This window comes from Silurus meridionalis, chromosome 12 (genome assembly GCF_014805685.1).
Source record: "Silurus meridionalis isolate SWU-2019-XX chromosome 12, ASM1480568v1, whole genome shotgun sequence".
NCBI lineage: Eukaryota > Metazoa > Chordata > Actinopteri > Siluriformes > Siluridae > Silurus > Silurus meridionalis.
In genome coordinates this window covers 21,624,944-21,645,165 of record NC_060895.1, presented here as the reverse complement: position 1 = coordinate 21,645,165, position 20,222 = coordinate 21,624,944, and the positions used below count along the sequence as shown (strand labels likewise).

The 20,222-nt window shown below is 39.7% G+C and overlaps 1 protein-coding gene across 1 annotated transcript in view; it reads left to right on the top strand.

The window, feature by feature from the left end:
- nbeab (neurobeachin b) overlaps nt 1-20,222 on the top strand; it is a 426,194-nt gene that overhangs the window by 134,376 nt on the left and 271,596 nt on the right. Inside the window, 4 exon segments of the mRNA XM_046863205.1 lie at nt 373-492; nt 2,716-2,862; nt 16,624-16,821; nt 17,909-18,042. Of these exon segments, the coding sequence (XP_046719161.1) occupies nt 373-492; nt 2,716-2,862; nt 16,624-16,821; nt 17,909-18,042 (599 nt within the window).

Genomic DNA, 20,222 nt, shown 5'->3' with positions numbered 1-20,222 from the left:
TCTTCCTACTGCCACCACACTGTTTCCAGTCTTGTTTTTGCTTTTTTGGTCTGATCAATTATTCATATCCTAGACCTCTAGAATTTACTGCCTTGGATGCCACACTTGCTCTGTTTCTTTGAAATTTATGTGTCCAATAGTAGAGGTCACCTCTTAGTTCAAATTGTTTATAGATGCAAGCTATGAAAATGAACATGAACCAGAGATGGACACTTATTGTGAGCCACAGATTGTGCGTAATTAAAGTGTCATAGTCACTATGCAAATAAGCCTTCTTCTCGGGTTCAACGGTGTCTTTAAAAGCAAGTGTGAATGTGGGACGTTCTACAGCAATAATGCATTAAACATGTTCTTCTCCGTTGGTCTTCTCAGTGGTACATGATCAGCATCGTACACATTTACAACCGCTGGAGGAACAGTGAAATCCGCTGCTACGTCAATGGACAGCTGGTCTCATACGGCGATATGGCCTGGCATGTCAACACTAATGATGTAAGTGTGCATTCTGTTCACACCCATCTCCTGTTTTGATTCGGCCTCGAGCTGCTGTTTGATCGCCACTGTGCTGTGAAATTAGACTCCAGCACATGCAGCCATTTTTCTCAATGCTCAATCAAAAGCATGTTTATTTCTGATTTTTCCATTTTAGCTTGAGACGCTGCCTCCCATCGCTCTGGTGCTGTAAAACGTTTGTTTGAATACGTTTTTGTCACCATGACAGATGGGGATGGGAATGTGTTATCATATGGAACAAAGAGATCATTAAAATAGAAAAACTTTTTTAGCTAGGCTACAATACAGAGAGGGTGTGAAGGAAGAGATGAAAAAACAAAACAACAAAAAAATACAGTGATGGGAAATAAGTATTTGAATATTTTTTGTTTTTTATATTAAAAACTTCCAGTGCCTACATCCACTTCACATTTATACATATAATGTCTTTTGACTTTGTTCTTATAACAATTAGCAAAAGATGCATTCATAAGCTTAAGCAGAGATATGTTTTAAAATGAAAATGACAGGGGAAAAAGTATTCTGATATCACAAATAAGCAACATTCCCACTTTGTTGCAAAGGCATGGTTGACTATTTACAGCTTTTAGACCCTCAGTGTACGGTATCTAGTAGGTGCAGCATTTTTTTCGTTCTTCAAACAAAATTGGCTGAATCATAGAGTGTCCAAGATCCAAACCTGGAGTCTAATTGCCTTTAGAACCTAGGAAGAGAGATGACTACCCATTTTTACTGCATGCATATATATATATATATATATATATATATATATATATATATATATATATATATATATACAGTACAGACCAAAAGTTTGGACACACCTTCTCATTCAAAGAGTTTTTTTTCTTTTTATGACTATGAAAATTGTAGATTCCTATATATATATACAGTGGTCCCCCGGTTATCAAACTTCATTCGTCCCTTGAAACCGTTCGAAATCCGATATGTTCGAAAACCGGACCTAATTATCCCATAAGAAATAATGGAAAACCAATTAATCCGTTCCCGAACTCCACCAATACCCAATAATGAACCATTTTTTCCTGTTTTTAGCCGTATTAATATTCAGGAATCCCCTGCCACGCCCCCTACGGTGGCTGTCATGTTGCTTCAGGGAATGCCCTTTTCCTTCGCTCATGTGTGCCCCGCCCACATTGAGCTCATCGCAATCGGGCTTCCTCCGTAAAGCACCGTGGATATTATTTATGGACTGCCTTTGCCGGATTATCCCGATCTCTGCGGGTATTTTGTGTTGGCTCGGTAAAAGTATAAATTAACAACTTTACAAGAGTAAGAAACAAAATGATTACTGTACTTACCGCTAAATATCACTAATATTGTTCACAAACAGAAGTTGCGATAGATGCTTACTCAGCGATGGGTGAAGCGGAAGCAGTTTCTTCCCCTCGCGCTGGGTTGGGCAGCGTGGGTGGCGTTCGATAACTGGAACTTTGTTCATTTACCAGACCGAAATTTCATTCGAAAAACCGTTCGCTAACCGGAATGTTCGATAGCCGAGCCGTTCGATAACCGGGGGACCACTGTATATATATATATATATATATATATATATATATATATATATATATATATATATATCAATTACTTAGTTGTATAATTAAAAATTGTAGTTGACTCTGAATAAGGGCATCTATCAAATGCTGCAAATTTAAAAGAACTGTATAAGACCTTTTATTCTTTTTGGATGCAAAACTTCTACTGTCCCCAATAAAAATAGTGCATAAGCTAATTGATTTTGAATCTGGAGTATTTGAAAAATGTTCAGATGCTTTGCATGAACCCACTGGATGGTCCAAACCCCACCCTCTTATCTTACATTGTAATCTTTCATCTGTGACTAATTATCAAGCTTGAAAGGTGTAGCACCCTCACTTTCTGTCAAAGCAAATAGAAAAAGTTTAGACTTCATTCATTTGATTTCAGATTAGATTTGATTTGAATTGATAAAAAAAAAAAAATCTAATATTTAATGCTTGTGCTGCGAACCTTTTGAAGCTTTTGCTCCCGTATTCTAAATCTCCATTTATCTACATCCTGTTATCTGTAGAGCCTGATACATTTTCTCTCTAAAATCACTTCTACATTCTTTTTTCCGCAACGTCATTCCAATATTCTATGCTTGCCCCTCTCCCTCTCTCTTTCTCTCTCTTTCTTCCTCTCTCTCTCTCTTCATCACAGAGCTATGACAAATGTTTCCTGGGCTCGTCGGAGACAGCAGACGCTAACCGAGTGTTCTGTGGACAGCTCGGTGCCATTTACGTGTTCAGCGAAGCTCTCAACCCGGCACAGATCTTCGCCATCCATCAGCTAGGGCCAAGCTATAAGGTCTGTAACTGTCCCAGAAAAAGACATTATTTCCCTGGCTATAAAAAAAAAAAAACTTTTGCAAGTAGCTCATGTTCCTAGAGCGGCATATTTTTGACATTTCTGTAACCAGTTACTGTTATATGATGTCATTGGTGTGATCCTCTTAGTCCTACACATTTTTAAAAAGATCTGTATTTTACAGGGTTGCCAAATGGAGGTTTTTCAAGGCGAGCAGTCCATGGCCATATGGCTTGTAAACATTTTTATTGTATTATTTATTTATGACAATAAAGGTAATACAATGTTTCTGCAATGCTAGTCATGATGCTAGTTTGCTGGGGTTTAGAGAGACAAATTCCGATCTTGTTTAAATTCTGGGCCCAGCATCACACCATGGACCAGTTTTAAAAATATTCTTGTGGACTGGCAGGTTAGTGTGTGGTGTGTGTGGTGTGTGTGTGTGTGTGTGTGTGTATATACATATTATATATATATATATATATATGTATATATACAAACACACTGTGCATTTAGAAAGTATTTGCAATCATTCATAAAGGATTTTTTTCTCATTAAGCTACACTCAGTAGTTGAAATAAAACAATCTGAAATTCCTCTTCAAATGGGTCAGTTTGGACCCCCACTTGTGAACTGGCGCTCATCTATGTGCCCCCTGCTACATACAGATATACTGTTTATGTCAGGATCTTCCGGGCACACGGTGCGCACTTCCAGTTTTGCGGGACACATTTCCGGTTCCAAGGCGCGCACTTCCGGGTCAGCGGCCATTATGCCACGGACTTTAGCTCGGGGCCAGATTATCTCACCGGCTTCCTATAGCCCCTGGGATTATTCTTGCCACCCTGCCTTCTTTGGATCCTGTTTCTGTTTCTGTTTCTGTTTATGGTCCTGTTCCTGTTCTTGTTCCTGTTCTTGTTCCTGTTTCTGCTCCTGTTTCTGACCTCTGGTCTGCTCTGCCTCCCTAGTTACCTGGTTTGGACTCTGGACTATTTTTTTGTTTTTCTGCTCTGCCTATGTTGCTCTGTTTGCCGGATCTCTGAATCTTTTTTGATTTTGTTTTTGTCTTCCCTGCATTGCACTGATCGCCTGTGTTTTTGACCCTTAACTGTTTTTGGACTGTGTTTTTGCCTTTGCCCCTTTGCCTGTGCCCCATTAAAGCATGTATTTTCCTTACTCCCTGTGTGCATCCTGCATTTGGGTACTCACTCACTTAGTCACCCTAGTTCACTGACAGAATAATCTGGCTCTGCATCGTGTCCCGTGAGATTACTGACAGTATAATCTGGCCCTGGATTGTGTCCCGTGAGATTACTGACAGAATAATCTGGACAAAAGATGGACCCAGCGGATGTATTAAAGCATTGGGCTTGCTCCGCCGCAGACCAGCAAATCAGGGACCCAACCGAGACGGTGGACATTCTGAAGTTCAGCCCCAGCAGAGAACTGAGTATTTTCGGGTGCGTCATGAACAATATCTGGCAAACAAAATGGTATTGAATAACCTCCTTAATCGGCTGTCCATCAGCCCCCTGAGCTCTGCTGGGGGGGTGCCCAACCTCAGCTTTCTTGCCTGACTGGGGATGTCGCCCAGCTCTTCTACCCTGCCAAGCATGCCCCCAAGCCTGTCTGCCCTGCTGAGCATGCCCCCACTCCGCTCCAGAGTCCCGCCGAGGGTGCTGCTCCACTCCAGTGTCCTGCCGAGGGCGCCGCTCCGCTCCAGAGTCCTGCTGAGGGCGCCTTTCTGCTCCAGAGTCACTCCGCGCCCAATCCTTGCTAACTACGTTGCTCCACCCTTGAGTTTCTCCAAGGTGTTCGACTGGCCCCTTGGGTGCTCTGTTTGCCGTATCTCTGAATCTTGGACTGTTTTTCAATTTTATTTTTGTCTTACCTGCATTGCCCTGTTTGCCTGTGTTTTTGACCCTGGACTGTTATTGGACTGTGTTTTTGCCTTTGCCCCTTTGCCTGTGCCCCAATATAGCCTGCATTTTCCTCACTTCCTGTGTGCATCCTGCATCTGGGTCCTTACTCACCTAGTCACAGACTGACATTGCCAGAATAATCTCTCCCTGCATCGTGTTCTGTGAGATTACTGACAGAATAGTTTATACATTATGGTACTGTAAATTGCTCTGTTTTGCTGAATTATGTTCTGTTAATTTTTCAATTATTAACAAATTACAGTATACTACCCCACACTGTTTACCATTCTTTAGGCCTCCTGGATAGGCCAGGCCATGTCTTTAGTTACATTGGGGTCGATATCTATAGACATTTGCCCCACTGTACTTGTGACCCAGTAGCCACTCTTCCACAGCCTGGTATTGGGTTGTGACCTGGTGTTTGGGGACCTCTGGCATAAAGTGATTAGAAGCTTTAATGAATGTCTGGAAGCCCAGATTAAGAAAAGGGCACTTAGGGTTGTCTTTTGAGTTTTTAGTTATACCATGATGTTGAGTGATTTCAGAATCTGACTGCAGTGTGTTTGATGGAAAATTTTCCAAATCCTTTCACTTCGAAGCTGAAGTTATTTACCATTACAGAAAGGCTACAAAATTTTAACTAGAGCTGAATGATTTTTTCTACGCAGTCCAAACAAAAAAATATAAAAATAAGCATAAAATGAAATACTTTCTTGCATCATTGTTCCTCTATTAAATAAACCTTACATCAGATTTCTGGTTTTGTTGAACAATTCCTATGAGAAACAGAAAGCAGAGTATCTGTATTCTGTTTAAAAGAAAGAAGTCAAGGGTTCACTGTAAAACAACTCGAATATGAAGAGGTTGGACCTGTTGTTTTGAATTCCACTGGGATTTTTCCAGAAATGTAACAGAACACGGAGCAAATCTTTCTTGCTTTGGGTCTTAGAACAGACTTCCATCCAGAATCTGATCTATCGTCTTTGGTTTGCTCGATTCTGTTGTGTTTTGGAGCTTTTTTGTGCTGACAAGCTCGTTTTTAATTGTGTCCTGAGGCTAAATCTGAGTCAGCTGGGTTGATCACTTTTAAAATGGGTGTTAATGTTACTGTAATTAGGACCTGCGGCAGCTTTCGACTTCTAGTTTCTACACTGTTTTTGCTTTATTTATTTATTTTTTTTAGGTAACTCTGCACTAGGCACTGTGTTGGACTAGCTTCACAAATTATCTTTAGTATCTGTCAGAAAACACAATATATTTACAGGTGGAGATTGATTTATTTTTTATTTTTTTACTGAGTATTTTTGGAAACCAGTGTATTTCAAGCAACACAATAGATCTGTGCGTGTACACTTGTGGTGCACCGAGCCAACTCTCTCCAGAAGATATGTTATAGATTTATACCACTGGATTGTACTGCTGTGAATGTGAGCAGGCAGCTTTGATTAGATTCTTAGTCTCGGCTTTCAGAACATTTACGCTAAAGTTGCAATTAAATACAAATGCATCATTGAACAAATACAAGGTGCATGGTTTTCTTAAAAAGCTTGCCAGAAAAACTGCACTGAAATATATATATTAACAAAAGTATTGGGACACCTGAATCTTCCAGCCATATATGGATCTTCCAAAAACTGTTAAAACAAAATTGGTTTCACAAAATTGTATATAGAGTGTCCTTGAATCTTTTCTTCACCTTAACTAGGAGAGCTAAACCTGTTCCAGCATGCCCCTGTGGTATTGCCAGCTCCATGAAGATCTGCTTTACATTGAGATAAACCTGACTGCACCCCAGGTTTCCTCACCTCACCTACATCAGTACCTGACTTTATTAACACAAGGGTTTCCACAGGGTCTTATAAATAAATTTAGGTTGTAATTTAGGTGTTTGGGCCTTAAAAAGTCTTATATTCATTGTTCTAGGTCTTAATTTTTAACAGGTTTCAATGTTCCAATGCCCTGTAACACTAGTAGTTGTAGTTCTTTCTTTTGCTAGTCCCAATATAATTCGCTGTATTACAACTACAAATGAGACCAACTGTCAGGCTAAAAGAGCGATCAGAAGCCGAAGTTCAACAGAACAAAGACGTGTTTAATGATGAAGGGAATGTAGATAAACCAAACCAGCAGGAATCACGGAATCACAGAATGCACAGGCAAAGCGCAGTTCATAAGATATATCCACAGAGTAGAACCACAATGAAATAAGTCCTTGGTGATAATCCACACCGAACCAGTCCATAGACTGAGCAGTCAGTTCTCCAGCCTAATCGGTAGAACGGACAGGGAGTGCTTGGAAGTGTGTGCTTATGTAGTGTGAGCTGATGAGAGTCAGGTGTGCATGATTAGTAGGATGGGGAGCTGCTAGGAGGAATGTGTGGTTCAAGTGAGGGTGTGGCTGGTGGATCCCTGACACCAACATGCAACAGCCAATCAGCTTTCTCTTATTATTATGAATCTCCCTGGGATTAGAGAGAGAGAGAGAGAAAGAGAGAGCACAAGCAAAGTAAAGAATATGAAAATGAATTAATCTCTGACAGCTGTAAAACATCTGTAATCCATGTATAGGCATTTCTTTAAATGATGTAATGTTTGCTTTAGTTATAATTTTAGGCTGTTTTGCGAAATAGTTATACTTTGAATTAAAAGTCTACCAAAAATTTTAAATTACATAAAATCATAATCTACACTATTGCGCATTAGAAAGCACCATTAAAAAGCCCTGGAAAAAAAAAAACATTTACATGAATATTAACTCAAATAAACAGACAGAGCAAAGGGAAAGCAGTGGGAATCGGTTTTCCACCATTAGTTTTTAAAGCCGTCTCTGCTGCGTTAGCCAACTGCTAAGTGTCTGTAATAGTTTTTGGACTGCAGAAGGTTTTTCACAGTATAACTTCTCTCTTGTTGTTGCTTCCTCCCCACTGACATGGAAGATAAATGTTGTTTGGGCATTTATTTTTTCGTCCTCAGAAGGCTAGTATTACATCATCAGTTACTTCCAGCAGGGTGTGGAACCTGACAGGAACCCATAGAGCCGGCCCTAAACGTCCAGCAAATCTTTTCTTTTCTAATCAAGCATTTTTTTAAATTGATTTTGGATATAGATTTTTTTTTTTTCGCTGGGGTGGGAGTTATAATGGTGCACATCAGTGCCATGTTCGCTATTTGTTAAAAATGGTTTCAGGTGTCATGCGAGTCGATGATTTATTAGAAGGATAAAAATAAGTGTCCCTTTTCCCAAGAGTCACTTCAGCCGAGAATCCAATATGCATTATGCAATATTGTATCACTTCAGTGTTGATTTATTTCTCTGTGTGTGTTTAAAGCACTCCTGAGTTCTACTGGCACTTTCATTCTTCTTCTTCTTCTTCTTCTTCTTCTTCTTCTTCTTCTTCTTCTTCTTTCGGCTGCTCCCATTAGGGGTCGCCACAGCGGATCATCCTTCTCCATACCACCCTGTCCTCTACATCTGCCTCTTTCACACCAACTACCTGCATGTCTTCCTCACCACATCCATGAACCTCCTCCTTGGCCTTCCTCTTTCCTCCTACCTGGTGGCTCCATCTTCAGCATTCTTCTACCAATATAATTCATGTCCCTTCTCTGCACATGTCCAAACCATCTCAATCTCGCCTCCTCACCTTGTCACCAAAACATGCTACATGTGCTGTCCCTCTAATAAACTAATTTCTAATCTTGTCCATCCTTATCACTCCAAACGGAAACCTTAACATCTTCAGCTCTGCTACCTCCAGCTCCACCTCCTGTCTTTTACTCAATGCCACTGTCTCTAATCCATACAACATCGCAGGTCTCACCACAGTCCTATAAACTTTCCCTTTCATTCTTGCAGATACCCTACTATCACAAATCACTCCTGTCACTTTTCTCCACCCACTCCACCCTGCCTGCACTCTTTTCTTTACTTCTCTAACACACTCTCCATTACTTTGCACTGTTGACCCCAGGTACCTGAACTCCTCCACCTTCTCCACCTCTTCTCCTGCAACCGCATCACTCCACTGCCCTCCCTCTCATTCACACACATGTACTCTGTCTTACTCCTACTGACTTTCATTCCCCTTCTCTCCAGTGCATATCTCCACCTCTCCAGGCTCTTCTCAACCTGCTCTCTACTCTCACCACAAATCACAATATCATCTGCAAACATCATGGTCCAGGAGACTCCTGTCTGACCTCGTCCGTCAACCTGTCCATCACCACTGCAAACAGGAAAGGGCTCAGGGCCGATCCTTGATGCAGTCCAACCTTCACCCTGAACCAGTCTGTCGTACCTACTGCACACTTCACTGCCGTCACACTGTCCTCATACATGTCCTGCACCACCCTCACATACTTCTCTGACACACCTGACTTCCTCATACAATACCACAACTCCTCTCTTGGCACTCTGTCGACGCTTTCTCTAAATCCACAAATACACAATGCAATTCCTTCTGTCCTTCTCTATACTTCTCCATCAACATCCTCAAAGCAAATAAGGCATCTGTGGTGCTCTTCCTCGGCATGAAACCATACTGTTGCTCACAGATGGTCACCTCTTCTCTCAGCCTGGCTTCCACTACTCTTTCCCATAACTTCATGGTGTGACTGATCAACTTAATTCCCCTGTAGTTACTGCAGGTCTGCACATCTCCCTTATGCTTAAAGATCGGTACCAGCACACTCCTTCTCCATTCCTCAGGCATCCTCTCCCCTTCCAGAATCCTGTTAAACAATCTGGTTAAAAACTCCACTGCCATCTCTCCTAAACATCTCACGCTTCTACGGTATGTCATCTGGTCCAACCGACTTTCCATTCTTCATCCTCTTAATCGCTGCTCTCACTTCCTCCTTACTAATCCTATCTACATCCTGCTTCACCAACTCCACATCCTCCAACCTTCTCTCTCTGTGATTTTCCTCATTCATCAGCTGCTCAAAATACTCCCTCCACCTTCTCAACACACTCTCCTCACTAGTCAACACATTTCCTCTCCATCCTTTATTGCTCTAACTTGCAGTACATCCTTCCCAGCTCGGTCCCTCTGCCTGGCCAATCGGTATAAATCCTTTTCTCCTTCCTTAGTGTCCAACCTCTTATACAGCTCCTCATATGCCTTTTCCTTGGCTTTCGCCACATCCCTTTTACCTGCTGCCGCATCTCCTTGTACTCCTGCCTACTTTTCTCATCACTCTGTCGATCCCACTTCTGTTTTGCCAACCTCTTTCCCTAATGCTCTCCTGCACTTCCTCATTCCACCACCACGTCTCCTTGTCTTGCTTTCTATTTCCAGATGTCACACCAAGTACTTTTCTAGCTGCCTCCTCATCACTCCTGCAGTAGTTGCCCAATCATCCGGCACCTCTTCACCACCACCAAGACCCTGTCTGACCTCTTCCCTGAACCTCACACTACACTCTTCCTCCTTCAGTTTCCACCATCTTATTCTTCTTTCAATCCTTACTTTCCTCCTCTTCTTCTTCGCCTCCAAAACCATCCTACAGACCACCATCCGATGCTGTCTAGCTACACTGTCCCCGCCAACACCTTACAGTCTCCAATCTCCTTCAGGTTGCATCTCCTGCATAGCACATAGTCCACCTGTGTGCACCTTCCTCCACTCTTATACGTCACCCTATGATCCTCCTTCTTCTTAAAATACGTGTTCACCACTGCCATTTCCATCCTTTTAGCAAAATCTACCACCATCTGCCCTTCCACATTCCTCTCCTTAAAACCATACCTACCCATCACCTCCTCATCACCTCTGTTCCCTTCACCTACATGCCCATTAAAGTCTGCCCCAATCACCAATCGTTCTTTCCTAGGTACACCATCTACCACTTCATCTAATTCACTCCAGAATCTTTCCTTTTCCTCCATCTCACAGCCAACTTGTGGAGCATAGGCACTGATGACATTTATCATCATCCTTCAACTTCCACCTTCACGATCATCACCCTATCAGAAACTCTCTTCACCTCCACTACACTCTTACTGTACTCTTCCTTCAGAATCACCCCTACACCATTTCTCTTCCCATCCACACCATGATAAAACAGTTTAAACCCACCTCCAATGTTCCTGGCCTTACTCCCTTTCCACTTGGTCTCCTGAACACACAGCATATCTACCTTTCTCCTCTCCATCATATCAGCTACCTCTCCCTTTACCCGTCATAGTACCAACATTTAAAGTACCAACCCGAACCTCTACTCTCCTACACTGCTCCTTTTCCTGCCGTCTCTGTAGACGTCTTCCTCCTCTCCTTCTCCTCCTTCGGCCAACAGTAGCCCAATTTCCACCGGTACCCTGTCGGCTAACGATACCTGTGGCGGTCGTTGTTAACCCGGGCCTCGACCGATCCGGTATGAAATTCTCATTTGTGATCCGCATATTTGATTTGGCATATGTTTTACGCTGGATGCCCTTCCTAACGCAACCCTCCCCATTTACCCGGGCTTGGGACCGGCACTAAGAGTGCACTGGCTTGTGCCCCCCTAATGGCTGGGTTCTACTGGCACTTTCATTATACAGCTTTACTCTTGGAGGGAAAAACTAATATATATATATATATATATATATATATATTTTAGAGTATCAATGTGCAGCTTGTATAGCAGTACAGATTAACTGTTCTCTAAAAAACTCTACTCTGTCTAAATAGCTGGCAACAAGAATTGTTTATTTATTTATTTGTTTGTTTGTTTGTTTAATATATAGATATAGCTATTTATTAAAATTATCCAAATAAGTGCCCTTTTTTTGCACCTTATCTTAGTGCATGAATTAAAACTAACAAAATTTTTTTATCTAATGACCTCTAAATTAAATAATTTACAAACCTCAACCTCAATTTTTTTCTCCTTAGTCAGTTGTTTGTTGTGAGCATCACTTCACTTAACCAGTTTGAAAATGCATGATTTGCAAAGCTAGGCGTTTGTTCCACAATGTTAACACATAAATAAATGAATATATAAATGAACAAATTAATGAATACAATTTTTTTTTAAAGAAATAAATAATAATGTAACCTATGAGAATTATATATATATATATATATATATATATATATATATATATATATATATATATATATATATATATATATATATATATATATATATACACACACACACACACACACACACACACACACACAGTGGGGCAAAAGTACAGTGGAACCCGGTTATGTCGATGTCCTGGTGGGTCGCCAAAAAGCACCGAGGTAACCGATGATCGAGATAAACGAAAATCAAAATGGCGGCAGTATATTAACGTGCTTGAAATTTCTTTATGTACATGATGTGCGTTAATAAATGAGAATGTGCATGCTCGTGTTTTTGAAGGGTTTTTTTACACAACAGCGTTGCCGCAATTTGTTTGATGAAGGCATGCTATAAAAATACATACAGTACATGTTTATCTGTCAGGAATCCACCTGCCACACCCCCTTCGGCCCCCTTCAGCGTGTCAGATGTTTTCTCTGCCGCTTTCTCTGAATCTCCCGGCTTCAATCGCGCACATATGGTGCTCGTTTAGCATCATCACCAGCTCCTATTTAAACTTCCACACTCTCACCGTCCGTTATTGTTGGTATATGTTGGTTCACAGCAGTCGTTGTTATCGCGCATGCGTATCCCGGTACGTGCCTTCCCACCGGCACTCTCTCAACGGCTGCTTTTTTCTTCCCAAAGCACACCGCGGATTCGCCCCCGATCCTGCCGGTGTTCATTCTATGATTTTGGATGGTCATCACACGTTCCGCGCCGGCAAGCGCGGCTTTCGCCTCCTGTTCATCGCATAACATTTAACAACAAAAGGCATATGTGCACTAACTAACAGCAGAGATTCACCAGAATACAATACAACACCTGTAGCATATGTAAGGTTTGATTTTTCCGCCACTTCCGCGAGTTCTTCTGCGGCTGCATCGAGATAACCGACGTTAAATGGCAAATTTTTCCCCCCTTGTGCTCGAGATAACAGGGTTCGGCGACATAAAAAAAGTCGACATAACCGATAAAAAATGCTTAGAAAAAGAGAATTTGGCGGTTCCACTTCAAAAACGTCGACGTCGGTTGTCGAGGTAACCGAGGGCGAGATAACCGGGTTCCACTGTATTTAGTCAGCCACCAATTGTGCAAGTACTCCCATTTAAAAAGATGAAAGATGCCTGTAATTTTTTATCATAGGTACACTTCAACTATGAGAGACAAAATGAGAAAAAAAATCCAGAAAATCACATTGTCTGATTTTTAAAGAATTTATTTGCAAATTATAGTGGAAAATAAGTATCTGGCTCTCACAGACCTGTAACTTTTTCTTTGAGAGTCTCCTCTGTCCTCCACTTGTTACCTGTATTAATGGCACCAGTTTGAACTCGTTATCAGTATAATCAGTATAAAAGACACCTGTCCACAACCTCAAACAGTCAGACTCCAAACTCCACTATGGCCAAGATCAAAGAGCTGTCAAAGGACACCAGAAACAAAATTGTAGACCTGCAGCAGGCTGGGAAGACTGAATCTGCAATAGGTAAGCAGCTTGAAGCAGTAACAAAATTAACTGTGTTAACAATTATTAGAAAAAGACATACAAGACCACTGATAATCTCCCTCGATCTGGGGCTCCACGCAAGATCTCACCCTGTGGGGTCAAAATGATCACAAGAACGGTGAGCAAAAATCCAAGAACCACATGGGGGACCTAGTGAATGACCTGCAGAGAGCTGGGACCAAAGTAACAAAGGCTACCATCAGTAACACACTACGCCGCCAGGGACTCAAATACTGCAGTGCCAGACGTGTCCCCGTGCTTAAGCCAGTACATGTCCGGGCCCATCTGAAGTTTGCTAGAGAGCATTTGGATGATCCAGAAGAGGATTGGGAGAATGTCATATGGTCAGATGAAACCAAAATATAACTTTTTGGTAAAAACTCAACTTGTTTGGAGGAGAAAGAATGCTGAGTTGCATCCAAAGAACACCATACCTACTGTGAAGCATGGGGGTGGAAACATCATGCTTTGGGGCTGTTTTTCTGCAAAGGGACCAGGACGACTGACCCGTGTAAAGAAAAGAATGAATGGGGCCATGTATCGTAAGATTTTAAGTATAAACCTTTTTCCATCAGCAAGGGCATTGAAGATGAAACGTGGCTGGGTCTTTCAGCATGACAATGATCCCAAACACACCACCCAGGCAACGAAGGAGTGGCTTCGTAAGAAGCATTTTAAGGTCCTGGAGCGGCCTAGCCAGTCTCCAGATCTCAACTCCATAGAAAATCTTTGGAGGGAGTTGAAAATCCGTTTTGCCCAGCGACAGCCCCAAAACATCACTGCTCTAGAGGAGCTCTGCATGGAGGAATGGGCCAAACTACCAAACAGTGTGTAAAAACCTTGTGGAGACTTAGAGAAAACGTTTGATCTCTGTCATTGCCAACAAAGGGTATATAACTTATAAAGTATTGAGATGAACTTTTGTTATTGACCAAATACTTATTTTAACTTATTTTCCACCATAATTTGCAAATAAATTCTTTAAAAATCGAAAAAATGTGATTTTCGGAAAAAAAATTTTTGTCTCTCATAGTTAAAGTGTATCTATGTTAAAAATTACAGGCCTCTCTCATCTTTTTGAGTGGGAGAACTTGCACAATTGGTGGATGACTAAATACTTTTTTGCCCCACTGTGTGTGTGTGTGTGTGTGTGTGTGTGTGTGTGTGTGTGTGTGTATATATATATATATATATATATATATATATATATATATATATATATAGTATACCTTTTGTACTGTATATTTAAAATTCAGCTCCAACTGAATTGCATTTGTAAGTGTGAAGTCTGTTGAATTAACTTGCAACTCAGTGGTATGTGTTTTAATGACTGCCTCATTTGTGAAAAATCCATTGGCTTCTCCTGCTAATTGCTGTAAATGTGTTCACTTTTGTCAGCCTTGCACTTCGGTGCTAACTCCAGCTTCATTTTTGTGGTGCAGTGTAAAAAGCAAAATGCACACAGAAATCTGAAGCTGCACTTTTATAAGTAATGCATAGAAGAACATCCAGCAACAATTCAGGCTTCTGCTTTAGCCAAGACTTGTTCTACAATAAACCTTTACATATTTGCATTTACAGCATTTAGCAGATACACATAGCCAGACTTTATGTCTATGGTGAGAATGTCTTCACATGACTAGAACAAATGATTAAAAGCTGAAATCAATAAAATATAATTATTATAATATATAATTTCCTGCATTTTCATGTTGAGGGCAAAGCAAAGAAACAAACAAATCAGAAAAATAGGCATTTCTTCAATTTAGGTTTCTTCTAAGGGATTCAGGATGGGCTCATCATCCCTAAGTTCAGCAAGTGATGTCAAATCATTACCAAAGTTTTTTACCTTTTAATGAGTTACACTGATCATCTACATACATATTTGCTTGGTAAATCTATAAAATTGACTATACAGTACAGTACATCACTCAGAACAGTTAGCTGGCTAGCATGTTGCTGACAAAAAATGGAAACTTAGACAAGTGAAACACACAGTATGTTCTCATATTTGGCCAAATCTAAAGGTTGTACACATTCATTCAGCTGACAGAGGTGGTCGCATCTGGTTCCTGATCGTTACCATTTTGTAGACTTAAATAGAGAGCTATCCAGGTTAATGCAAGTAAATTATGGCGTGCCACAGGGTTCAGTTCTAGGACCCCTGCTTTTCACAATATACATGCTTCCCTTAGGAAATATTTTTAGAAGGCATTGGATTAGCTTCCACTGTTATGCTAATGATACCCAGCTATATATCTCTTCTAAGCCACACGATGCATCTCAATTGGCTTGGGTAACTGAGTGTGTTAAAGAATTAAAAGACTGGATGACTGGATGAAATAAACTTGACTTGACTTGGTTCCTCATTACTTTCTCATTGACAGGCTGCAATAAAGGGTCATATGAGAAATGTAACAAAAACAGTACAAGGTGTTAAATATTACAGCGTCATTATGAAAAGAGATGTGGAACACAAACACACACAAACACACAAACAAATTATCTTAGTTTCTATGTCCCTAATACTGTACCTCTTCAAAGTTCAGGAAAAATGTCTACAAATCCCATTGAATATGAATGACATGACTCATTCCTCTAACAGACAGAGGTGGTCACATCTGGATTCCCTCACTTTCTCATTGACAGGCTGCAATAAAGTTTCATATGAGAAACGCAATGTAAACAGCGCAATTCGTTAACTCCTACAGCTTCATTATTAATAGAGATGTGGCACAGGCTTCACTCTCTGCCTCTCTGTATCCAATATCTATTTATTACAATTCATTCAAAATATCGACTTTTTTATCATACTTTTTTAAAAGTGCCAAGCATCTCTCGGGAAAAACCATTTTTATATTTTTTTTACACATTCTTCCAGCTGAAAGAGGTGATCACATCAATATGGCCTAAAGCCTGTCATAAACAGGCTGCAGAAAAGGTTAAAAAAAAATCAATTCTCTCTAGTACTAATATGTATTTATTTAATATATAGGCACAGCTCTTAAATAAAATCCATCTAAATAAGCATAATCTTTTTGCACTTTATCTCGGTGAATGAATTATACAGTAACTGGCAATATTTAAAATCTAATGGCCTCTAAATAAACTCATGCACAAACATTAGTGAATTGAATTAAATCAACAGAAAGCTGGCATTTTTTATTTATTTATTAATTTCCGACGTGGACAGATTGTCTTCTGTAGCTGTTAAGATGTTTATACTGTATTATTTGTTCATCTGGAACTTTCTTTTGCTTTCTCTCTCCACAGAGCACATTTAAGTTTAAGTCTGAGAGCGATATCCATTTGGCGGAGCACCATAAGCAGGTGTTGTACGATGGCAAGTTGGCCAGCAGCATCTGCTTTACCTACAACGCTAAAGCCACGGACGCTCAGCTGTGTCTGGAGTCTTCTCCCAGAGAGAACGCTTCGATCTTCGTCCACTCGCCACATGCTCTCATGCTACAGGTATGTGAGTGTGTGAGTGTGTGTGTTTGTGTGTATAGAAAAAGTTCTATGATTATAATAAAACTTTTGAGTGTTTGAGTATTAAAACATCACGGTCTGTCTAAATGCTGAGTGGCTGGAAGATGTGTTTTGAAACCAGTCAGTTTAATTACCACTCTAAATAAATGTGCTGCCTTATAAATAACTGTAACCATAGCAACATACAGTAACACGTCTATACAGAGTGAGTCAGCTATTGTAAACCTTTACTGAGCTCAGTGGAGGATTTCTGCATGTAGTTTAACTTTTGATGCTTTTGATAAATAGGGCCATGCACAAGATGGATTTGACGGACTGAAAAACCTTCAAATGAAAAATACCAAAAAAACAGAACAATGGGTTTATCAAATTCAAAAAGTTTATTGGTGCAAGTTGGTGGGAAAGTGGTGGATTAGTGTTAAGACCTGGGTTACAGATTGGATGGTCAGGACTTAGAGCCCCCACCACCATGCTTCTATTGTTGGACCCAAAAGCAAGGCCTTTACCTCTCTCTGCTCCAGGGGCACTGTATCATGGCTGACTGCTGAGTGCTATAGAAATAAACGGTGGTAAAATATGAGGAAAATATGACTCCAGTAAATGTAAAACTCCTCCCATTAAACTTTCACTTGAATGAAAGTACAGAAGTGTTTGCCTTTAAATGTATCCAAAGTACTATGATTTATTATGGCTTTAATGTTTCTATTATTATTTTCTTCACAAGATCAACTCAGTTTAAGTGAAAAGACTTAAATGTTACTCTCACTAGAACAATCTATTAATAAAATGATATCAATGAGTCAATCACTGATTGATATCTATTACAATTATTATGATCAACAAACCTTCTTTTACACTACTTCAAAAAATTGTGCGAATGAGACCACGGGTGTTGTGACAAGTTCAAATCAGGAGTTTCTTGTCTATTGAAAACATGCATCAAAAATCATAACTATGACAAAGTCAATGTATTTCGATCAATAAATTCTTTGTTTTTCTTTAATTTAGGACAAAAATGTCCATTTTATCATTTTAAATTCCTTTTGAAGATTTGTCTTTTCCTCTGCAGGACGTAAAGGCAATCATCACCCACTCGATCCACAGCGCCATTCACTCCATCGGGGGCATTCAAGTGCTTTTCCCTCTTTTCTCCCAGCTGGACTTCCATCAGCACAGTGAGAGTCAGGTGGAAACCGCTGTTTGGTGAGCGACCTTGTCTATCCTTGTCTTATTTCACCATGTTTGATACAAAATCAATTCCCTGTTATTTTTTAGGAGAAAGTCTTGTCAATTGAATGTATTTGCATGTTGCAAAAAAGCAGGCCAGAAGCTCTGACCTCAAACCTATTGAACACCTTCGGGAGGAATTTGAACGCTGACTGACCCGCAGGCCTCCTCACCTCACCTACATCAATACCTGACTTTACTCATGGCTGAAAGAATCTCACCCAAATCTCCACTAGCACACAAAAATCTATTGGTTATTATTGGGCGTCTACTGATAGTAGATTTTACTGATACCGATAGCTAAGTTGGACCGTATTTGCCAATTAATCAACCGATAGTTTTATAAAATGGATACTACATAAAAACACAAACATAACACTCCATGTAAAATAGTAATTTATTAAAAAAAAAAAAACAGTACTGAATAATGAAAATGTGCTAAATTAAATAAATATGAATGTATTTATAATATTAATAAATATTGAGGAAATTAAAAGGCATGTATCCAAACTGAAACAAAAAGTAATACTCTCAGCCGCTCGGGCAACAGATGCAACCCGGAAAAACTAACGGTATAGATTTTTGCCGATCGTTCCAGCAATCAACTGTTGGTGCCGATTAACTGAATGATTTGGCGAAACCGATAAATTGGACAAACACTGGTTATTATATAGAGACTCGGGTACTCTTAGTACCAGCTTTGCTTGAGTCACTGTGTGGATATTTATGGCGTGTTTCTTTCAGCTAACTGCCAATACTTGCTTTCTATAAATGATCATGCTCCCTCCAGGGTTTTGTTGAGGTCAGAAAATGCTCAAAAATCTGAAAATGATGTTAAAAGCCATGTCTAGTATTGCATTCACTGGCTTTCATAACCAAAAGCAATCACGATGTTCATGGTAACGAGGCAGGACTCAAGTAGGTAAACTAGTCATCTAGTGGTCTTTATTATAGACAATTGGAGAATCACACGTGGTAGAACATAGGGATGAATGGAAGGAGCTAATTAGAACTGTCCTCAGACATTGTGAAGACCAATGGCACACAGAGGAAAGAAGGAAAATGACACACCAATGGGTAGAAAAATTCCTAAAAGACTTGCAAAATCTTTTTTTTTTTTTTATGAAATGCACATCAACATTTAAACATATTTAAGTATTCAATGGTAAAATGTAAATATTTGTATCTGATGAAAAGATCTGACCATAGATTTATCACACCCAATCCCACTTGACCCGCTAGTTCACTAAGCACAGTCATAAGGAAGACGCTAACTCTGACAAACCTAGAATTTGTCATAAAGGTCATGCAGTCTTTCTGAAATAAATGCTAAGATACATTAGTAATAAAAATAAAAGGTAAAAACACTCATTCATGCTAGCACTAGCTAGCGAATTTAACTAGCCAGATTACAACATGTAACTAGATTTTCACCTATATTTTATTTTATTTATTTTTTTTATTAAATGATCTCTATGTTGGTGTGATTATTTTTTTGTTGGAGATGTTCTGAATATGATTGTAATTTCAGCAACAATATTTAACTAATAAAATTATTTAAAATAAATAAAATGGAAATGAAAGTATAAAGAAAATAAAAAGTTTTTTCTTTTATAAATGTATTTAACTAAGAATACAAAAATTCAACTATAATATACATTTACTGTTTGGAGAATATTATTGGGACCTCTAACTTTTCCAGCTATATGTGATTCTACATCAAACTTTTACCACAAAGATGGAGGCACACAATCCATTTTGGTATAATGTATCATTAACTTTACCCATTAATTGAACTAGGAGATCCAAACCTGCTCTAGCATGGCAATGCCTCTGTGCACAAATCCAGATCCATGAAAATATGCTTTACACGGGTTGGAGTGAAAGATCTCCTGCTATAGAGCTCTGACCTCAACCCTATTGAACACCTGTGGGATGAATTACTATCTGACTTTACTAATGTTCTTGTGGATGAATGAGCACAAACCTCCACAAATACCCTCCATAATCTAATAGAGCATCTTCCTATAGGGTGGGTTATTATAACAGCAAATGGAGAATAAGTGTGGCATAGGATGTTCAAAAATCACAATCCAATATTATGTTCAGGAGGTCCAGAGACTTTTTATAACCATAAATGATCAATAGTTTTTGAA